Source organism: Oncorhynchus mykiss, chromosome 5, assembly GCF_057628025.1.
Source record: "Oncorhynchus mykiss isolate SJ-2025 chromosome 5, ASM5762802v1, whole genome shotgun sequence".
Classification (NCBI taxonomy): domain Eukaryota; kingdom Metazoa; phylum Chordata; class Actinopteri; order Salmoniformes; family Salmonidae; genus Oncorhynchus; species Oncorhynchus mykiss.
In genome coordinates, this window is record NC_143026.1 from 70,829,326 (window position 1) to 70,850,574 (window position 21,249).

At 41.6% G+C, this 21,249-nt stretch overlaps 1 protein-coding gene across 2 annotated transcripts in view; it reads right to left on the reverse strand.

Moving 5' to 3' along the window:
• Window positions 1-21,249, reverse strand: part of cacna1ea (calcium voltage-gated channel subunit alpha1 Ea) — a 113,305-nt gene that overhangs the window by 41,368 nt on the left and 50,688 nt on the right. For both annotated transcript variants that reach the window (XM_090235748.1, XM_036978239.2), the window contains exons 6-10: window positions 6,253-6,356; window positions 5,850-5,965; window positions 5,662-5,715; window positions 688-777; window positions 110-319 (exon numbers count right to left, since the gene is read on the reverse strand). In XM_090235748.1, coding sequence (XP_090091874.1) covers window positions 110-319; window positions 688-777; window positions 5,662-5,715; window positions 5,850-5,965; window positions 6,253-6,356 — 574 coding nt within the window. The remainder of the gene's footprint in view (window positions 1-109; window positions 320-687; window positions 778-5,661; window positions 5,716-5,849; window positions 5,966-6,252; window positions 6,357-21,249) is intronic.

The following is a 21,249-nucleotide window of genomic DNA, read 5'->3' on the forward strand; positions in this document are numbered from 1 at the left end:
GCAGAAAACAATCATCTCAAAGATTAATGTCACTCGACTTGATTTATTTTGGATGGAGATGATGGTATGTACCTGTGTGTGTGTGTGTGTGTGTTTGTGTGTGACTTACAGAGGAACACAGACAGCCAGTGGGGCTGGTTGTGATGGACGATGGCCACACAGAGTGTGTTGAGGGCCACCAGGCCCAGTACGGTCCAGTAGAAGGTGTGTGTCTTCACCATGCGGCGGATAGAGATACGCAGCAGACGCTCCTTCCGCTTGAAATAAGCCGTGGGTCCTCTCTTAGCACTCCTGATGCTGGCTCTGGTCATCGGGATGCCTGGAGGGGACAGCCCATTTAAGATCATTACTAAAATCCCCCTAGTAGTGCAATCACAAATAGACAGTATATTTTAGATCTCTCCTCTGTCAAATGTTTCACTTGCACAATAGATACAATTTCTCCAACAGGAAAACAAAGAGCCAAAGGCCTTCTCGTCCATTTAGCTTCGCAACTGACATGTAATGATGGCTGGAACTGATGAGCTGCCATTTCCAGTCGTATTCCCAATACGACAATGACAATCTCCTCTGTAATTACAGAGTCTAATACGGAAGGGGTGCCTGTTGCCTGATGGCAGATCATTCAACCATTTGGGATGTTAGCTACAACATACTACTTTTTTCAGTGGCTTCACACACACTCACCCACAGAAGAGATGTCACCGTACTGCTCCTCCTCTGGGCCCCGGTGGACGGCATCCAACCCTCTCCTCTTGATGGTGGTCCTCTTCAGCACTGCAGCCAAAGGTTTCACATTGTCACCCCGCAGAAAGCCCACACAAAACACAATGTTTCTGACACTCCAAACATGTCATGAGACACACAAGTAGATATACAAGATCATGAGGGCATTACTAACAAGAAGAGAATGGTGAAAATAATAAACACATTTACATGCCACTGTGTTTGGTGCTTTGGGTATTGTAAAACAAGAGTACAAACATATGCATTTAGTAGACATGTGCAACAGATTACAGCAACATGGTGTTATTAAAATATGCATCTATTGTTATCTACTGTATGATGAACCCAACTTAACTTCAACTAATCGTTGTTGTTGTTAGTTCTATTATCTGGGCTATAACCCACACTCACATTAAGTTTGAGACAATATCATACCATAAGCATTCTAAAGAGCTGTATTGATGCACACATATCATTTTATATGTGCCTGATGCGGAAATAACCATTAATTATCAGGGTAAGTTGAACTCTTCCTCCAGCCAACCCTCGTACACCCCCACCACCTTTTGGTTAGAATCTAATTTATTTATTAATATTTACCTAGGCTTTCTCCCTTTTAATAAGCCAGTGAACCAATAGTGTTTGCACAAGGCACACACTGGCTGACACCCAGACATTTAATTTTAGTTGCTATGGCAACACTGGCGTACTCTCTCAAAGCTATTACATCTTCTGAATTTGTTTCCACTGGAACAGCTGGAACTTTTTACGGCTACTTTTGGTTCGCTTGTGCCAAATTAAATGTTTGAAGTTCAGAATGGCTCCTGGTTTATTTGTAAGTGTGGTTTATGGAACAATAGCTGGCTTTATTTAAATGTTCATGTCAGACTGAGTTGTTGAAAAGGAACAAAAGGTGGCAAGTAAGTGTAGAATATAAGTTGTTCCTCACCATGGTTACCGCCTGTATTCCATTCAGACAGCCTCTTGGGAGCTGTCAATCAACATTTAATAAAAACGATTTGTTTTTTTGTTTGTTGGGGGGGAAAAAATCATGCTTCACTTGATAGAGTCATAGCTTTGTGCAAGGGTTTGTCTTGTAGGTTTAAAAGTCCATATTGATATTGAGGTAGCAGAGATTATTATTTTGGGGGTACAGCATGCATGGTCCTCAATAATCCTAACCAAAGTTGTTTTTGAAGTGCACCACATCAGAAGCAACAACAATGGTATTTTAGGCATTGCTATTCTTGTGAAGATTTGCTTCTAAATATGTCTTTGGAATAGATATACAGTACAAGTCAACCTTCTCATTCAATGGTTTTTATTTATTTTTACTATTTCCTACATTGCAGAATAATAGTGAAGACATCAGAACGATGAAATAACACATATGGAATCATGTAGTAACCAAAAAAGTGTTAAACAAATCAAAAAATATTTTATATTTGAGATTCTTCAAAGTAGCTACCCTTTGTCTTGATGCAGCTTTGCATAGTTTTGATGTCTTCAATATTATTATACAATGTATTTATAATCTTCAAGAATTGTGCAAACTCTTGGCATTCTCTCAACCGGCTTCACCTGGAATGCTTTTCCAACAGTCGTGCTTTTCCAACAGTCGTGAAGGAGTTCCCACATAAGCTGAGCACTTGTTGGTTGCTTTTCCTTCACTCTGCGGTCCAACTAATCCCAAACCATCTCAACTGAGTTGAGGTTGGGTGATTGTGGAGGCCAGGTCATCTGATGCAGCACTCCATCACTCTCCTTCTTGGTAAAATAGCCCTTACACAGCCTGAAGGTGTGTTAGGTCATTGTCCTGTTGAAAAACAAATGATTGTCCCACTAAGTGCAAACCAGATGGGATGGTGTATCACTGAAGAATGCTGTGGTAGCCATGCTGGTTAAGTGTGCCTTGAAATATAGACAAATCACAGACAGTGTCAACAGCAAATCACCCCCACACCATCACACCTCCTCCTCCATGCTTCACGTTGGGAACCGCACATGGGGAGATCATCCGTTCATCAACACTGCGTTTCACAAAGAACCAAAAATCGCAAAATTTGACTCATCAGACCAAAGGACAGATTTCCATCGGTCTAATGTCCATTGCTCATGTTTCTTGGCCCAAGCAATTATCTTCCTCTTATCGGTTTCCTTTAGTAGTGGTTTCCTTGCAGCAATTTGACCATGAATGCCTGATTCACGCAGTCTCCTCTGAACAGTTGATGTTGAGATGTGTCTGTTCCTTGAACTCTGTGAAGCATTTATTTGGGCTGCAATTTCTGAGGCTGGTAACTCTAATGAACGTATCCTCTGCAGCAGATGTCACTCTGTGTCTTCCTTTCCTGTGGCGGTCCTCATAAGAGCCAGTTTCATCATAGCACTTGATGGTTTTTGTGACTGCACTTGAAGAAACTTTCAAAATTCTTGACATTTTCCAGATTGACTGACCTTCATGTCTTAAAGTAATGATGGACTGTTGTTTCTCTTTGCTTATTTAAGCTGTTCTTACCATAATATGGACTTGGTCTTTTACCAAATAGGGCTATCTTCTGTATACCACCCCTACCTTGTCACAACACAACTGATTGGCTCAAACGCATTAAGAAGGAAATAAATTCCACAGATAAACTTTTAAGAAGGCACACCTGTTAATTGAAATGCATTCCAGGTGACTATCTCATGAAGCTGGTTGAGAGAATTTCACATATGGAATCAGCAAGGCAAATGGTGGCTACCAATACTTTTTTGGTTACTACATGATTCCATATGTGTTATTTCATAGTTTTGATGTCCTCACTATTATTCTACAATGTAGAAAATAGTAAAAATAAAGAAAAACCCTTCACTCACTTTTTTTGACTGGTACTGTATATCGTGAGTACACACAAGCCCAGATATATTACAAAAACAGGATAGCACACACATTTAAGAGTATTGCGAGACAAAACTGCTCAAAGTAGTTACACTGTCATGAGAAAGTGTAAGTAAATTACTTTCACAGAGTCAACCAAAGAGATTGTACTGTAAGTTCCAACACTCAATGAGACATAATGTATACATTTCAGGCCTCAGGAGAGACTGAAATTAACAGTGAGAATCAAAACACCTACTTTTCCTCGCTAGCACTTACCTAAGTAAAATAATGTGTGTTTATCTACAGTGAGGCAAAAAAGTATTTAGTCAGCCACCAATTGTGCAAGTTTTCCCACTTAAAAAGATGAAAGGCCTGTAATTTTCATCATAGGTACACTTCAACTATGACAGACAAAATGAGAAAAAAAAATCCATAAAATCACATCTACAAACAAGCAAGATTTCTGGCTCTCACAGACCTGTAACTTCTTCTTTAAGAGGCTCCTCTGTCCTCCACTCGTTACCTGTATTAATGGCAGCTGTTTGAACGTGTTATCAGTATAAAAGACACCCGTCCACAACCTCAAACAGTCACACTCCAAACTCCACTATGGCCAAGACCAAAGAGCTGTCAAAGGACACCAGAAACAAAATTGTAGACCTGCACCAGGCTGGGAAGACTGAATCTGCAATAGGTAAGCAGCTTGGTTTGAAGAAATCAACTGTGGGAGCAATTATTAGGAAATGGAAGACATACAAGACCACTGATAATCTCCCTCGATCTGGGGCTCCACGCAAGATCTCACCCCGTGGGGTCAAAATCATCACAAGAACGGTGAGCAAAAATCCCAGAACCACACGGGGGGACCTAGTGAGTGACCTGCAGAGAGCTGGGACCAAAGTAACAAAGCCTACCATCAGTAACACACTACGCCGCCAGGGACTCAAATCCTGCAGTGCCAGACGTGTCCCCCTGCTTAAGCCAGTACATGTCCAGGCCCTTTTGAAGTTTGCTAGAGAGCATTTGGATGATCCAGAAGAAGATTGGGAGAATGCCATATGGTCAGATGAAACCAAAATATAACTTTTTGGTAAAAACTCAACTCGTCATGTTTGGAGGACAAAGTGAAGTACTGTGAGGCATAGGGGTGGAAACATCATGCTTTGGGGCTGTTTTTCTGCAAAGGGCGACTGATCCGTGTAAAGGAAAGAATGAATGGGGACATGTATCGTGAGATTTTGAGTGAAAACCTCCTTCCATCAGCAAGGGCATTGAAGATGAAACGTGGCTGGGTCTTTCAGCATGACAATGATCCCAAACACACCGCCTGGGCAACGAAGGAGTGGCTTCGTAAGAAGCATTTCAAGGTCCTGGAGCGGCCTAACCAGTCTCCAGATCTCAACCCCATAGAAAATCTTTGGAGGGAGTTGAAAGTCCGTGTTGCCCAGCAACAGCCCCAAAACATCACTGCTCTAGAGGAGATCTGCATGGAGGAATGGGCCTAAATACCAGCAACAGTGTGTGAAAACCTTGTGAAGACTTACAGAAAACGTTTGACCTCTGTCATTGCCAACAAAGGGTATTTAACAAAGTATTGAGATACATTTTAGTTATTGACCAAATACTTATTTTCCACCATAATTTGCAAATAAATTCATAAAAAATCCTACAATGTGATTTTCTGGAGAAAAAAAATTCTCATTTTGTCTGTCATTGAAAATTACAGGCATCTCTCATCTTTTTAAGTGGGAGAACTTGCACAATTGGTGGCTGACTAAATACTTTTTTGCCCCACTGTATGTATCATGCACAGCGCATAGGGTAATATGATATTATTAAATTACAAATAACAATTACAATTTTCTACAAATGATATGTTTCAGTCTCGGCCAATGTTTTAGTTATGCTTGCAGTGTGTGGTTGTCTTAGAGGACAGGCAGATGAGAAATATTCTCATGGTAGACAGTCATGTGTACAAAACAGAATGCCAATAATCCAGTACAGACAGATAAACAGTAAACTAATGCAGGGGTCTAAAGACAATATAAGCAATGGGGCCATCTTTCCATTCTTACCATCAAGAGCAGAAGGTCCTAAATTCTTGTTCTCCTCCGCAAGCATCACCTCTTCTGCAAAGCAGACCCAACAATGAAGTCTGATTCATACAGTATGAAAGTAAATATCAAGGACATTTCTGAGGTAACCTTTTAAAAGCATGACATGTATTGGGTCTATAGTGTAATACAGACAGTGGTTTCAGTACCTGCTCTGTCGATCCAGGCTCGGTAGCCATTGAGTTCCCGCTCAATTTGCTGTTGCCTCCGGAGCTTCATGAATGCCCTGCGGTTTTCTACCCGCTCCCTCTCCTTGGCAAACTCCCTGCAAGCCAAACACAACAGAAGATAATGACTGTTCTGGGACCTGCTGTTCAGCGCTTATTCTTCTCTGCATCATTCAGACACCATGGGAGAGAAGTATTGTGGAGGGGGGAGACTCTAACCTTGTCTCCTTCCCATGCAGTTAATTAGAGCATATTGTGCGTTCACCTTTTGAAAAAAAAAACATGAACTTGTACAGACGGTAACAGAGTGTATAAAATACATGTCAGCCACCCCGGCACAATGTGGCGGTGCCACAGTGCTGCTGTAATGTTAAGTTGGACTCACCCTGAAAGAACTCCCAAAACCAGGTTCAGCACGAAGAAGGAGCCGATGATTATCAGAGGGATGAAGTACATGCAGTTCCACGTGGGGCCTAAGGCATCGTTGGTCTGTAGAGATAAAAAACAAACAGCAGACAATAACCAGGAGCTATTGAATCCAGGAGAAAGCACTGTATTGTTGTACTACATGCCAACACAAAAAATGGAGCCCCACATTGTTGTTCTGCACCTGAGACCCATGATTATAAATCATGTTTTGACATCATCATCAATGCATGATTTGTGCAAAGTACAGTCCTGTCTCAAGACAGGATTGAGCCCAATATGGACATGCATGTCTCTGGCTCTGTTCCATCCTACAGTCCTACAGTTTATTCATCCATTAGTGAGAGTGGGATGCCATGAGAGAGGAACCAGAGGGAATCCTCCTGAAGTGTTGAGGCAGTGCAGAGCTGCAGACGGAGCCGTAAACAGTCTGGGCTCCAGATACCTTCCACACACACAAAAATGTATGATATCGGCACAAATACCACAAAGTCATGGTACCAATATTATATTTTTGTGTGAACCATGTTCAAATCATCTATGACTTTGTTGATCTTCACAATCAAGTTTAGATATTTTTGGATGATTTGGACATGATGTGTGAAAAATGCTAACATCGATGCTAGGACCTGGTTGGGATTGGTGCCACAAATGTTTAAACATTAGCATTTGGAAACAGTCCCAGGGAAATAAGACCAAAGCATGGCATGGATTAAGCTTGTCCATAGACTGCTTACAGGTTAAGGAAACCAATGTGTAATTTGGTAATTTGGATGAGCTATCCCTTAATTATCTAAAAGGTGGTGTTACCACGATCCCAAGCAATTGTTAACAAGTAAACATGGCTATGACTAGCTCCTGACTAAAGCCAGTGTAAAGCGTACTGGCTTGCGTTCCATTGACCTGCTGTGCACTGTCTGCATGCTGTTGCACCTTGGGTATCTGTGCTTTATCAGACAGCAGCATTCAGAGTCAGAGAGTGGTAGTCTTTAACAAGCTATTAGGCTGTACCCCAAATCCTCAGTTTCACAGTTATACAGAGCTCTCAATAACTTAATGAAGGGGCCTATTCTGTTCTCTACGTCCATGTGACAATGCCCTTTGTCCACGATTCACAAACGGTTTTCACTGTATAAACGGTTTTCACTGTATAAATGGTTTTCACTGTATAAATGGTTTTCACTGTATAAATGGTTTTCACTGTATAAATGGTTTTCACTGTATAAATGGTTTTCACTGTATAAATGGTTTTCACTGTATAAATGGTTTTCACTGTATAAATGGTTTTCACTGTATTAACGGTTTTCACTGTATAAACGGTTTTCACTGAATGTGGACTTTGGGGAACGTAATGGATATGTATGAAACTGAAAACCAATTTGATCTGCGTTAAATAAAACAGAAGGATATAGTGTGCAGCAGGGAGGATGAGGCAGCAACTGCCTGCTGGTGTCTCAATCCTAGAGAGAACAGAAGTATTGATTAGCTCTGGGCCAACATGAGAGGGGAGGTTGGATCCTGTATGACAGTAAGTGGATTCTGTATCAGAGAATGCAATGAAAACAATAAAGAGCAGCATCTGTACTCAACCTTGTTTTAGCAGACTGCAATGAAGTGGATGGATTGGTTTGTTTGTGAGTGACTTACTGACTGACTAAGAGTCTGTGTAAGTGTACATATGAAGAGTTTCACTCCAAAACACTATATACTGTTTCCACTTTCAGAAATGTTGGTAAATTCGTTTTTATTGTTTAAAGAAATTATGAAAGAGATTGGTGTGTTTTTTCACTATCTTATCAAGGTATGGGGTTGTTCAATGACAGACACACATTTGTTTAATTTAAAATCTATCACATGATGGTTTCATTTCGGAGAGGCAAATAATCATGTTTTTTTGCACTTCACTCTTAGACAAATAAGTAGTACTGCTAGCTTTTACACAGTAGGTTTTACACAGTCAAATGTAACAAATAGCTAAACATTTTATAAAGAAATTTACAATATTATTATTATTATTATTTTAAATAATTCAATACAGTAATATGAGCTCTGTATGTAAAAAAAGAAAGAAAAGTTTGGCATGGGCCCTCAAATCCTAAAAAGGTTATACAACTGTACCACTGAGAGCATATTGACTGGCTGCATCACTGCTTGGTATGACAATAGCACCGCCCTCGATTGCATGGCGCTGCAGAGGGTTGTGCGGACAGCCCAGTACATCACTGGGGCCGAGCTCCCTGCCATCCAGGACCTCTATATCAGGCATTATGAAAAGAAGGCCCAGGAAAATTGTCAAAGACCCCAACCACCCAAGCCATAGACTATTTTCTCTGCTGCCGCACAACAAGAGGTACCGGTGCATCAAATCCAACACCAACAGGCTCTTGAACAGCTTTCATCCCAGAGAAATACGACTGATAAATAGCTAACACTATAACTACATGGACTATCTGAGTGTACCTAGTATCTTTATTGACCTTTTATTTCAATATTTGTCTCTTTGCACACTAACATGGCCCTACACACACACACACACACACACACACACACACACTCCATCATTTGCTCACTCACACATAATATGCAGATACATTTATATTGACTCTACACACCCGCACACCCACTCACATACAACCTGCTGCTACTCTGTTAATCTTATATCCTGTTGCCTAGTCCTCTTACCCCTAAACTGTACATATCCACCTCCATCACTCCAGTATTCCTGCACATGTAAATATGTTATTGGAACTGACTTTGTAAATATTTTATGTATATAGTATGCTTACTTACGTAATTACTTTATTGTGTATTTCATATTTCCTATTCTTACTTTTCATGTGTTTTTTCTAGTAATACATTGTTATTGATTATTGCATTGTTGGGTTTTGAGTTCTCAAGAAAGGCATTTCACTGTACTTGAAAACATTTACATTTGACATTTTTGTCATTCAGCAGATGCTCATCCAGGGCGACTTAATGTAAGTACATTCATCTTAAGATAGCTAGGTGAGACAACCACATATCAGAGTCAAATATTTTGGATAAGAACATTTCATTCCAGTTAAACGATGGACATATAGCGTTTTGCAGAAAAACACATTTTCATACATAAATCTCTAATTACAAATCGAAGAAAGCAGTAATATTTTACACACACATGAAGGAACCCATAAGCAATCATGATGAAAAAAAATACATCTGAAAAATTGGTGGATGTAGCGTTTTGGAAATAAACTCTTCATGTGCACATGTGTGTTTGACTGAGTGTGTGTGTGTACGTGCATGCAGTGTTTGCATTCCTGTAGAAAAGAATAAAAAACAGCAAACAGTATTAGAGACTATCTTGTCTGCTAGCCCTTTTAACCACCAGAGGAGACTCTCATTCTCTACCCTCCACTGTCTCTCTTCATTCCTTAATAAATTACATTCACCATGATGTCAGTCAACATAATATAATCACAGCAGAAAATCATCTGCTTCCATCAATTTAAATAAAGAGCCGTGAAAGCAGTGAGCAGAAAGTATGGCCTGGCATCTATGCTCTGTGGGTAGGCCTATCATACACTGTGCTACACTGGTAGTCAAGCAGTGAAAATGACATCTTTAATCAAAATCAATTCAATGTATTTTCCACTACCTTACGGAAGATGTGTTAGGATAATCTTTCCGTGAATCTCAATCCCAGGGTATCTATGATCTAAACTGTATGATTACCCTGGTGAGGACAGTGGTTTTCAGAGGTTGTGGAGCATATGGCAAGCATGTTATCCAGAGTAAAGCCACAGGCATTTTCATTTTCAAATTAGCATTTTGATAAAATGCTGAAATGAGATAAAAGATGATGTTCTTGTGTCCAGGCCCTTTTCACTATATTGATTAATTTTGTCAACACAAAAAGGCAAGAGGGCTTCAACAGTCTTCAATTGGCAACTCATTGATTCTTGCTCTGAAACCAGTGCCATCAATCCATGTCTAGAAAATAAAATAATTAGATACAAGCTGACAAAATGCTATTGCTATCACGTTCAAAATGTTACACTTGTGGTAGATGCTATCCAACACAGTAGAAGTTTGTCATTTCTAAATAAAGCTATTCATCAGCATACATTGGCACATGCTGATGTTACTAATATCCCTAGGCATGCCATGAAGGAAGTTGTATTGCATTGTATTGCATCACCATCATTAACAACAGAGGGTTCAATAGGCTGCTACTCCACTGTGATATTAGCATGAGAGCGAAATTAATGGGGAAAGAGGAAGAGGCATTAAAGTTGGAATCCTTAATGGTGAAACAGCCACGTTCGTTTGTGATATTATATCAACAATGAAGTTACTGCAAACAACGAACACACGTGTGACAGAAGAGCACAATATGTACTGATTTTTTTTTTTTTACCATGTCGCACCACCAGTGATGACCAGTCATTCAGGGGGGTTTTGAGCCCCACCTGTTTAGCTAAAAACATAATCATATAATTTCCCCCCTGTTTTGGCCTGTTTTGAATGTCACATATCAGTTTGCAAATAATGAAAAAAATATAAAAATCATTAAGTTAATAAGGCTGAATGCAAACATGGTCTCTTTTTTGCTTTCTTGAATAAGGCAGCTCCAAAATGCAGGTGGTTCAGCCTAGCTCAGTGCTTTTTGTGGTGGTGGGGCAGCCAGCGGAGAATATAGAGCGTAGAGGTTTGTGATGTTCTCTTGTTGCACCGTGATTATACTCAGTGTTCTGTTGCTCATGGGGACACTACGTCACCACAACATCTATGAAGTGCATCTTAGAAGTGCCCATCTAAGGCGGCTCAAGGTCATTGGCCACAGATAAAATTACGTTAAATCACGTCATATCTACAGTAGCTTTGATTGGACTTTCAAAATCTTAGCTAGCAAGCTAGCAGTCACAATGAATCAAGTCGACAATCTACTGGAAAATCATTTCAATCCTTGTCATATGAAGAGAAGTAATGAAGAGAAATTATAGATAAAACGTATTGGTGCTCATCGTCCATTGGATATAAACATTACACAACAAGTTTGAAATCGCAAATTCAACAATGAATGGTTTGGAAGACATCAGATTGCATTGCAAAGCAATCACTAGCCTGCTATTCAGTGGAGTGGGTGTGTGGTCCCAAGTCTGGGTTTAAGGGTCCAAGCTTAAAAGGATAAACATTCAACATTGGCCATGCTGTCAATCCAGCATGACCTCTGCTGCGCTCAAAACAACTGGAAACTCGGAACTGCGAAATCTGACTTCTGAGATAAAGACAACTGGGAACTCCGAAAAAAAGAGCTCTGACAGTCATCCAACTCAGAATTGCAAGTCGGGAACTCAGGCCTCTTTCTAGAGCTCTGACCTGAATATCACTGACGTCATCATGATTCAACCTTGTTTTTTTCAGAGTTTATAGAGAATGGCAGACTTTGATGACAAAATTAGCCTACGAAGGACTGCAGTGCCACCTTCCAGTTCAAGTGAGCATAGCACAAGTTAAAGGGGAAAACCTAGTCAGTTGTCCAACTGAATGTATTCAACTGAAATGTGTCCTCTGAATCAGAGAGGTGCGGGGGGCTACCTTAATCGACATCCACATCTTTGGCGCTCAGAAAACAGGGGGTTCTTCGGCGCACCCTGCCTTGCTCAGTGGCAGGACAGCAGATTTTTACCTTGTCAGCTCGGGGATTCAATCCAGCAACCTTTTGGTTACTGGCCCGACGCTCCAACCACTAGGCTACTTGCCGCCTTGAATGCAAAACGGTATTGTATGCTGTTGAACAAATTATGTAATATGCCAGGGAGATATGTTCAGTGCCTTCGGAAATATCCAGACCCCTTGACTTTTTCCACATTTTGTTACGTTACGGCCTTATTCTAAAATGTATTAAATCGTTTTTCCCGTCCTCAATCTACACACAATACCCCATAATGAGAAACAAAAACAGGTTTTTAGACATTTTTGCGAATTAAACCCCCCCCCCCCCCCCCGGAAATACCACATTACATAAGTATTCAGACCCTTTACTCAGTACTTTGTTGAAGCTCTTTTGGCAGCGATTACAGCACCAAGTATGACATTACAAGCTTGGCACACCTACAGTGCCTTGCAAAAGTATTCGGCCCCCTTGAACTTTGCGACCTTTTGCCACATTTCAGGCATCAAACATAAAGATATAAAACTGTATTTTTTTGTGAAGAATCAACAACAAGTGGGACACAATCATGAAGTGGAACGACATTTATTGGATATTTCAAACTTTTTTAACAAATCAAAAACTGAAAAATTGGGCGTGCAAAATTATTCAGCCCCCTTAAGTTAATACTTTGTAGCGCCACCTTTTGCTGCGATTACAGCTGTAAGTTGCTTGGGGTATGTCTCTATCAGTTTTGCACATCGAGAGACTGACATTTTTTCCCATTCCTCCTTGCAAAACAGCTCGAGCTCAGTGAGGTTGGATGGAGAGCATTTGTGAACAGCAGTTTTCAGTTCTTTCCACAGATTCTCGATTGGATTCAGGTCTGGACTTTGACTTGGCCATTCTAACACCTGGATATGTTTATTTTTGAACCATTCCATTGTAGATTTTGCTTTATGTTTTGGATCATTGTCTTGTTGGAAGACAAATCTCCGTCCCAGTCTCAGGTCTTTTGCAGACACCTTCAGGTTTTCTTCCAGAATGGTCCTGTATTTGGCTCCATCCATCTTCCCATCAATTTTAACCATCTTCCCTGTCCCTGCTGAAGAAAAGCAGGACCAAACCATGATGCTGCCACCACCATGTTTGACAGTGGGGATGGTGTGTTCAGCTGTGTTGCTTTTACGCCAAACATAACATTTTGCATTGTTGCCAAAAAGTTCAATTTTGGTTTCATCTGACCAAAGCACCTTCTTCCACATGTTTGGTGTGTCTCCCAGGTGGCTTGTGGCAAACTTTAAACAGCACTTTTTATGGATATCTTTAAGAAATGGCTTTCTTCTTGCCACTCTTCCATAAAGGCCAGATTTGTGCAATATACGACTGATTGTTGTCCTATGGACAGAGTCTCCCACCTCAGCTGTAGATCTCTGCAGTTCATCCAGAGTGATCATGGGCCTCTTGGCTGCATCTCTGATCAATCTTCTCCTTGTATGAGCTGAAAGTTTAGAGGGACGGCCAGGTCTTGGTAGATTTGCAGTGGTCTGATACTCCTTCCATTTCAATATTATCGCTTGCACAGTGCTCCTTGGGATGTTTAAAGTTTGGGAAATCTTTTTGTATCCAAATCCGGCTTTAAGCTTCTTCACAACAGTATCTCGGACCTGCCTGGTGTGTTCCTTGTTCTTCATGATGCTCTCTGCGCTTTTGACGGACCTCTGAGACTATCACAGTGCAGGTGCATTTATACGGAGACTTGATTACACACAGGTGGATTGTATTTATCATCATTAGTCATTTAGGGCAACATTGGATCATTCAGAGATCCTCACTGAACTTCTGGAGAGAGTTTGCTGCACTGAAAGTAAAGGGGCTGAATAAATTTGCACGCCCAATTTTTCAGTTTTTGATTTGTTAAAAAGTTTGAAATATCCAATAAATGTCGTTCCACTTCATGATTGTGTCCCACTTGTTGTTGATTCTTCACAAAAAAATACAGTTTTATATCTTTATGTTTGAAGCCTGAAATGTGGCAAAAGGTCGCAAAGTTCAAGGGGGCCGAATACTTTCGCAAGGCACTGTATATTTGCGTAGTTTCTCCCATTCTTCTCTGCAGATCCTCTCAAGCTCTGTCAGGTGTGTGCTGATCCATATTGACGTGTGTGCCGTTCCAAATCATGTCCAATCAATTGAATTTCCCACATGCACCTGAGCTCAATTTTGAGTCTCATAGCAAATGCTTAAGTAAATAAGGGTTTTGATTTGATAGCTGTTTTTTTAATTTGTAATAAATTTGAAAGAAATTCTGAAAACCTGTTTTTACTTTGTCATTATGGGTTATTGTGTGTCGATTGCTAAAATATTTTAAAAATCAATTTTAAAATTAGGCTGCAATGTAACAAAATGTGGAAAGAGTCAAGGGGTCTGAATACTTTTTGAAGGCACTGTATACTGTAGCTAAGAAAGTAATACTAAGTGTATGTTGTGTGGTAAGCTGTTAGGAGCCAATGTGCCTCACCCTAATAATTTGTTCCCTTTTCCACTCATAATTTTGCTTTTTTACTGTTCTGACTTGATGGTGCACATGTAGCCTATAGCCTGTTTTAGAGAAATGTAATTATAAAATATTGTAAGGGCTTTCGTTGTCTGTTTATATGCACCCTTTATTTATCCTAGGGTTCTGACTTGGTGTACAGGGAGAATACTGTAAGGATGGCCCATGTTCTGAATTCTGTTGTCCATCTCAGTTGACAGTAGAAACCACATTTGTTTAAGCAGGTCAGCCATATCAGCTATGTTTTTTAAAAGGCAATAAATAAACTTTTTCGCTGCCAGACAAGGCTCTGCTGATAGCCAGGTAGAGCAATAGGAAGGTGTTGGGACTGTTGTTGGGACTCTGCTGTTGGGACAGCTTTATGTAGGCCCTAACAGTTTGTGGCCACCGTTCGTCACCATTATAGTGTAATTCATGTACTGTTTATTGTTGTGTTGTGTAGTGTAGTGGCTTTGCTGGCATGCATCAAACATTTTGGGTGGGAGTTTGCCCCACCAAGATTTACAGGCTAAAATCACCACTCCACACAACGCTCCTCAGCTCGGCAACAAAGACAATAACAACGCTTGTGGGGCTGACAGCGGTGCTGTTTCCCCCTACTGCGGATCCCATCTTTAATGATGATAACTGATTCAGCTTGCCAAGGGAGAAGAGCGAACATGATTGAGTTTGCTTGAACTGGGCAGGCAGATGATCAGATTAGGGAATTCCTACACTGTCTTTCTGCACCCCTCCAGAAATAGACGTTGCCTGCCGCAACATAACACCAGCCAGCCAGTCAGGCACTGGTGGTTTGGACATGGGGGACGTTCTAAGAAAACGCTCAGTGACATGATCTTCGTCAGACAGAATGTTATTATTATTATTTTTTTTAACCCTTATTTTACCTGGTAAGATTGTCTGTGAACACATTCTTACTTACAGCAACGACCTGTGGATTCGTTACAGGGAAGAGGAGTGGGGGATGAATGAGCTAATTGGATGCTGGGGATGATTAGGTGGCCATGATGGTATGAGGGCCAAGTTGAGAATTTAGCCAAGACATCAGGGTTAACACCCCTACTCTTACGATTAGTGTCAAGGGATCTTTAGTGACCACAGAGAGTCAGGGCACTCGTTTAACGTCGCATCGAAAGATGGCCCCCTACACTGGGAAATGTCCACAATCCCTGCCCTGGGGTATTGGGATATACAAAAAATACACCAGAGGAAAGAGTGCCTCCTATTGGCCCTCCAACAACACTTTCCACAGCATTTGGTGTGCCATCCAGGGACCAACCAGGACCAACCCTGCTTAGTTTCAGAAGCAAGCTAACAGTGGGATGCAGGGTGGTATGCTGCTGACGAATCTATGGATGGAGGACAGGGGGGGTTAACCATTAAACTAAACACACTAATACAACTGCTCCTCCTAGTCCAGCGGCTGTACCCTTTTCACATTGAATCCAGGTATAGTATAATATCGAGGAAGTGTTATGTTACGTATACTGTAATATGGATAACTGTTGGCTGTCATTTGGCAGCAACAGATGGGGAGAGTAACAGTGTGCTATATATAGGAGAGTATTCTTATCCCTCAGAGTCCCAAGATAATCAGTAATGAAATGGAAATCAAAAGCTGTGAAGCAGCAGTCAGACATGTAAGAATCATCACAACTCTCTGCAGTGTCAACAACATCATCCCAGTCATTTCATATTGCTAGTTGAATCTGAAGGAGAAAAATCATGGAATCAGAATTTCATATTAGCTTCCAGGACTCTAATCAGAAATCAATCAGCTGCACTGAACAGAAAGCCCAGATCATTGAGTATGTCACGACTTCTGCTGAAGTCAGCCCCTCTCCTTGTTCGGGCAACGGCTATCTAGCCATCGCTGCTCCATTTTTCTTATATCCATTTGTCTTGTCTTGTTTCCATACACACCTGGTTTACATTTCCCCAATCAATCTACTTGTATTTAACCCTCTGTTTCCCATCATTTTTTGTGTGTAATTGTTTTCATGTTAGGTGGTGTTAGTTTACGCGCTCTACTTTTATGTTCTGTTTTTTGAGCGTGTTTGTTTCATGTGGTGCTCTCGTTTTTGGAACTATAATAAAAGTTCCCCTGTTCATTGTATCTGCTCTCCTACACTTGACTTCGTCTCCAATACACCATCCTGACAGAGTAAAACTCAAGGTTACTTTCGTTACCCCGGTTCTCTAATATTATGAAGTGAAGGGCGGTGGGTGGAAAGTCACAAGCTCAATTGTAATAGTCGCTGCCCATAGGCATAAAAGCAGGGTTGGGCAACAAGGAAACCTTGGAAAAACCTGGGGCAAACCTTAGGCACGAATGATGAACTGACAGTTCATGCAGCTCACTCACTCACTTTGCGGTCCTACAAAAAGCAGAAAACCTCAGATACAGAGCATTGGTAATGAATTATCTGGTTTTGGGCATGCAGTAGCCCCGAGACAAGCCCTTTGTATTTTTCTTCCAAAAGTCTCATGGAATGTAGGCCTATTTTGAACACCACACATTGGCTGCTACTGTAGGCTAAATGACAGAACAGCTATTTCCATATTAACATTTTATTTTCTCCATTGTTTTTGATGGTAGGCCACAATGTTAAGCCTACATGACGATCAAATAGCCTCAGTAGCGTACTTGGCCACTGTTAAAACTGTACCTTAAAGTGGGAACAGCCTCAGTGCTCACAGTAAACGCACCCAGGAAGTTGCATAGAATTTTCACAACGTTCAAGTTTGCGCTCAGCAAACCTGAAATTTGCTCAGTGCCCCAATTTTTTGGAGGTAACATTGGCTGGCACTCTGGATAGTCTCAATGACTCCAAGAGGCAACCCTGTCATATCCAGATTTAACCTCTCACGGACCAGGCCCAGAGGGTTATGGTGTCCAGGTGAGGGTGGAAAATATCAGTTTGCTTGGGTCAAAAGATCCCTGCGTAACTGGAGTTGCCAGGGCTTGTCGTACAGCAAAAGAACGATCTGCCTGGCAATCGAGGCATTTCCTCACTTTGAATAGATTGGGGTGTATGAGGGTTAGAGGAGGAAAAGAGTAAAGCAGCACCCTCGGCCAAGAGTGTGCCAGCGAACAGCGGGCAGTCCACGTTTTCATACATTGCGAAGAGACATTTATCCGGTAGCATCAAAACAGATTGGTAGGCTAGCAGGGTTGAGTTGGTTGGCCACTCTACCACTGGTGGCTTGCCGAGGCCCAGCTCTTCCATGTATTTGACATTCATGTTGGCAAAAAGTCTGTCCCAGTTACGTTTGGCTTCGGCCACGCAAGCTGGGATGGCTGGGAGGAGTTGCTTGCCTGGGACGGTGTGAGGGGAGTTTCCTCCTGTCCTACTAGTCAGTGTAATGAACAAAAGCGTGTCTCTTGACTGATAAGCAGTGAAGCTAGGACGGTTAGTCTAGTAGTGGAGATAAATTTGTTCTTTTGAGGTCAGTTTGGTTTCAGTTCAATTATTTTAAAAATTACGATTTCGGTTTTGATCCATTTTTTATTATGTGTGTTGAATGCTGTAACAACACAGAATAAAACAATGAATGAAAGACTTCCCATTACTGCTTATCACTTATTAACCATCATTCATTCACATTACTTTACTTTAATACAATATTTCATTTGTTGTGTATATTGCATTTTTTTTTTATTGATGACTTGATTATTATTACAACATACAGGAAGTCCTTCTGCTCACCCGACCTAGAATTCCTTACATTCAAATGCCTGCCATATTATCTCCCAAGAGAACTCTTGTCCGTTATAGTCACAGCTGTGTATATACCCCCTCAAGCAGACACCCCGACGGCCCTCAAGGAACTTCACTGGACTCTATGTAAACTGGAAACCATATATCCTGTGGCTGCATTTATTGTAGCTGGGGATTTTAACAAAGCAAATTTGAAAACAAGGCTACCTAAATTCTATCAGCATATTAATTGCAGCACTCGCGCGGGCAATACACTTGATCGCTGGTACTTCCGCGATGCATACACGGCCCTCCCTCGCCCTCCCTTTGACAAATCCGACCACGACTCCATCTTGCTCCTACCGTCTTATAGGCAGAAACTCAAACAGGATGTACCCGTGACTAGAACCATTCAATGCTGGTCTGACCAATCGGAATCCACGCTTCAAGATTGTTTTGATCACGTGAACTGGGAAATGTTCCGGGTAGCCTCAGGGAATAACATTGATCTATACGCTGACTCGGTGAGTGAGTTTATAAGGAAGTGCATTGGAGATGTACCCACTGTGACTATTAAAACCTACCCTAACCAGAAACTGTGGATAGATGGTGGCATTCACACAAAACTGATAGCGCGAACCACCTCATTTAACCATGGAAAGAGGACTGGGAATATGGCCGAATATAAACAGTGAAGTTATTTCCTCCGCAAGACAATCAAACTAGTGAAATGTTGGTATAGGGACAAAGTGGAGTCGCAATTCAACGGCTCAGACACGAGACGTATGTGGCAGGGTCTACAGGAAATCACAGACTACAAAAAGAAAACCAGCCACGTTACGGACACCAACTTCTCGCTTCCAGACAAATGAAACACCTTCTTTGCCCACTTTGAGGAAAATACAAAGCCACCGTCGCGACCCGCTAACAAGGACTGCGCCCTCTCCCCTTTCCTTCTCCGTGGCTGACGTGAGTAAGACATTTAAATGTGTTAACCCACGCAAGGCTGCTGGTCCAGACGGCATCACTAGCCGCGTCCTCAGAGCATGTGCAGACAAGCTGGCTGGCGTGTTTACGGACATATTCAATTTACAATCGCAATCACACTGCACACTGCCCTATCCCATCTGGACATAAGGAATATGTAAGAATGCTGTTCATTGACTACAGTTCATCATTCAACACCAAAGTACCCTCCAAGATCAAGATTAAGCTGGAGGCCCTGGGTCTCAACCCCGCCCTGTGCAATTGGGTCCTGGACTTTCTGACGGGCTGTCCCCAGGTGTTGAAGGTAGGAAACAACATCTCCACTTCGCTGACCGTCAACATTGGGGCCCCACAAGGGTGCGTGCTCAGCCCCCTCCTGTTCTCCCTGTTCATCCATGACTGCATGGCCATGCACGCCTCCAACTCAATCATCAAGTTTGGTGATAACACAACAGTAGTGGGCTTGATTACCAACAACTACAGAGCCTACAGAGCCTACAGAGAAGAGGTGAGGGCACTCGGAGTGTGATGTCAGGAAGACAACCTCTCACTCAACGTCAACAAAACAAAGGAGATGATTGTGTACTTCAGGAAACAGCCGTGGGAGCACCCCCCTATCCACATCAAAGGGACAGTAGTGGAGAAGGTGAAAAGTTTTAAGTTCTTCGGCGTACACATCACAGACTAACTGAAATGGTCCACACAGACACACAGGAGACTGAAGAAATTTGGCTTGTCACCTAAAATCCTGACAAACTTTTACAGATGGACAATCGAGAGCATCCTGTTGGGCTGTATCACCGCCTGGTATGGCAACTGCACCGCACTCAACTGCAAGGCTCTCCAGACTGTGCCGTAGTCTGCACAATGCATCACCGGGGGCAATCTACCTGCCCTCAAAGACACCTACAGCACCTGATGTCACATGAAGGCTCAAAAAATCATCAAGGACAACTACCATCCGAGCCACTGCCTGTTCACCCCGCTACCATCCAGAAGGCAAGGTCAGTACATGTGCATCAAAGCTGCGACCGAGAGACTGAAAAACAGCTTCTATCTCAAGGCCATCAGACTGCTAAACAGCCATCAGTAACTCAGAGAGGCTACTGCCTATATAGAGACTCATATCATTGGCCACTTTAATAAATGGATCACTCGTCACTTTAAACAATGTCTCTTTAATAATGTTTACATGTCTTACATTACTCATCTCATATGTATATACTGTACCTTATACCATCTATGCCACTCACCCATATATTTATATGTACATATTCTTATTCCTCCCTTTAGATTTGTGTGTATTAGGTAGTTGTTTGAGAATTGTTAGATTACTTGTTAGATATTACTGCACTGTCGGAACTAGAAGCACAAGCATTTCGCTACACTCACATTAACATCTGCTAACCAATACAATTTGATTTGATTTGATTCCAAGTCATCATCTAATTTCTATAGAGCTGCAGCCTATGCTATTTGGCAAAATCACTATTTTAGTAGTTCCTCAAAGTAAATAAGGCATACTTTTATGACTGCTGAATACCAACTATCAATCACTGAGATCATGTATTTTCAGGTAGAAGCAACTGCTCTCTATCCCTCTCGATCGCACATTCTTCTGTCTCTTCTCTTTGTCTTCATGTCTGCTCCACTGTAACCAAACGTAGCAGGTGTAAAAGAAACACACAGACCGACCGAACAAGTAGGCACACAATGGATTATGGTCATTGTGGTTAATTACCATGTTGTCTGCACTAAACTATGCAGAATATTGGCCTGTTGAAAACTACAACTCCCTACTGCATCGCACAGTTCAGGCTTGATCTGACTCTGATCTCTAGAGAAACTGAGCAATGTGCGCATTGAGCAAATAATAAACAAATAAATGGAAATCAAATAATTGAACAGACTGTGGTCAATTAGTTCTTAAAAAAAGAAAAATAACCTACATTTTGTTAATTGCTAAGCACTACGGTCTAGTCAACGTGGCACGGTAGTGGCTTGTGATAAACGAGAGAGCAAGCTTGTAATTCTACCCTTCCAGGTAGAAAAGCTAGTTGCTAGGGTAGCTAGCTT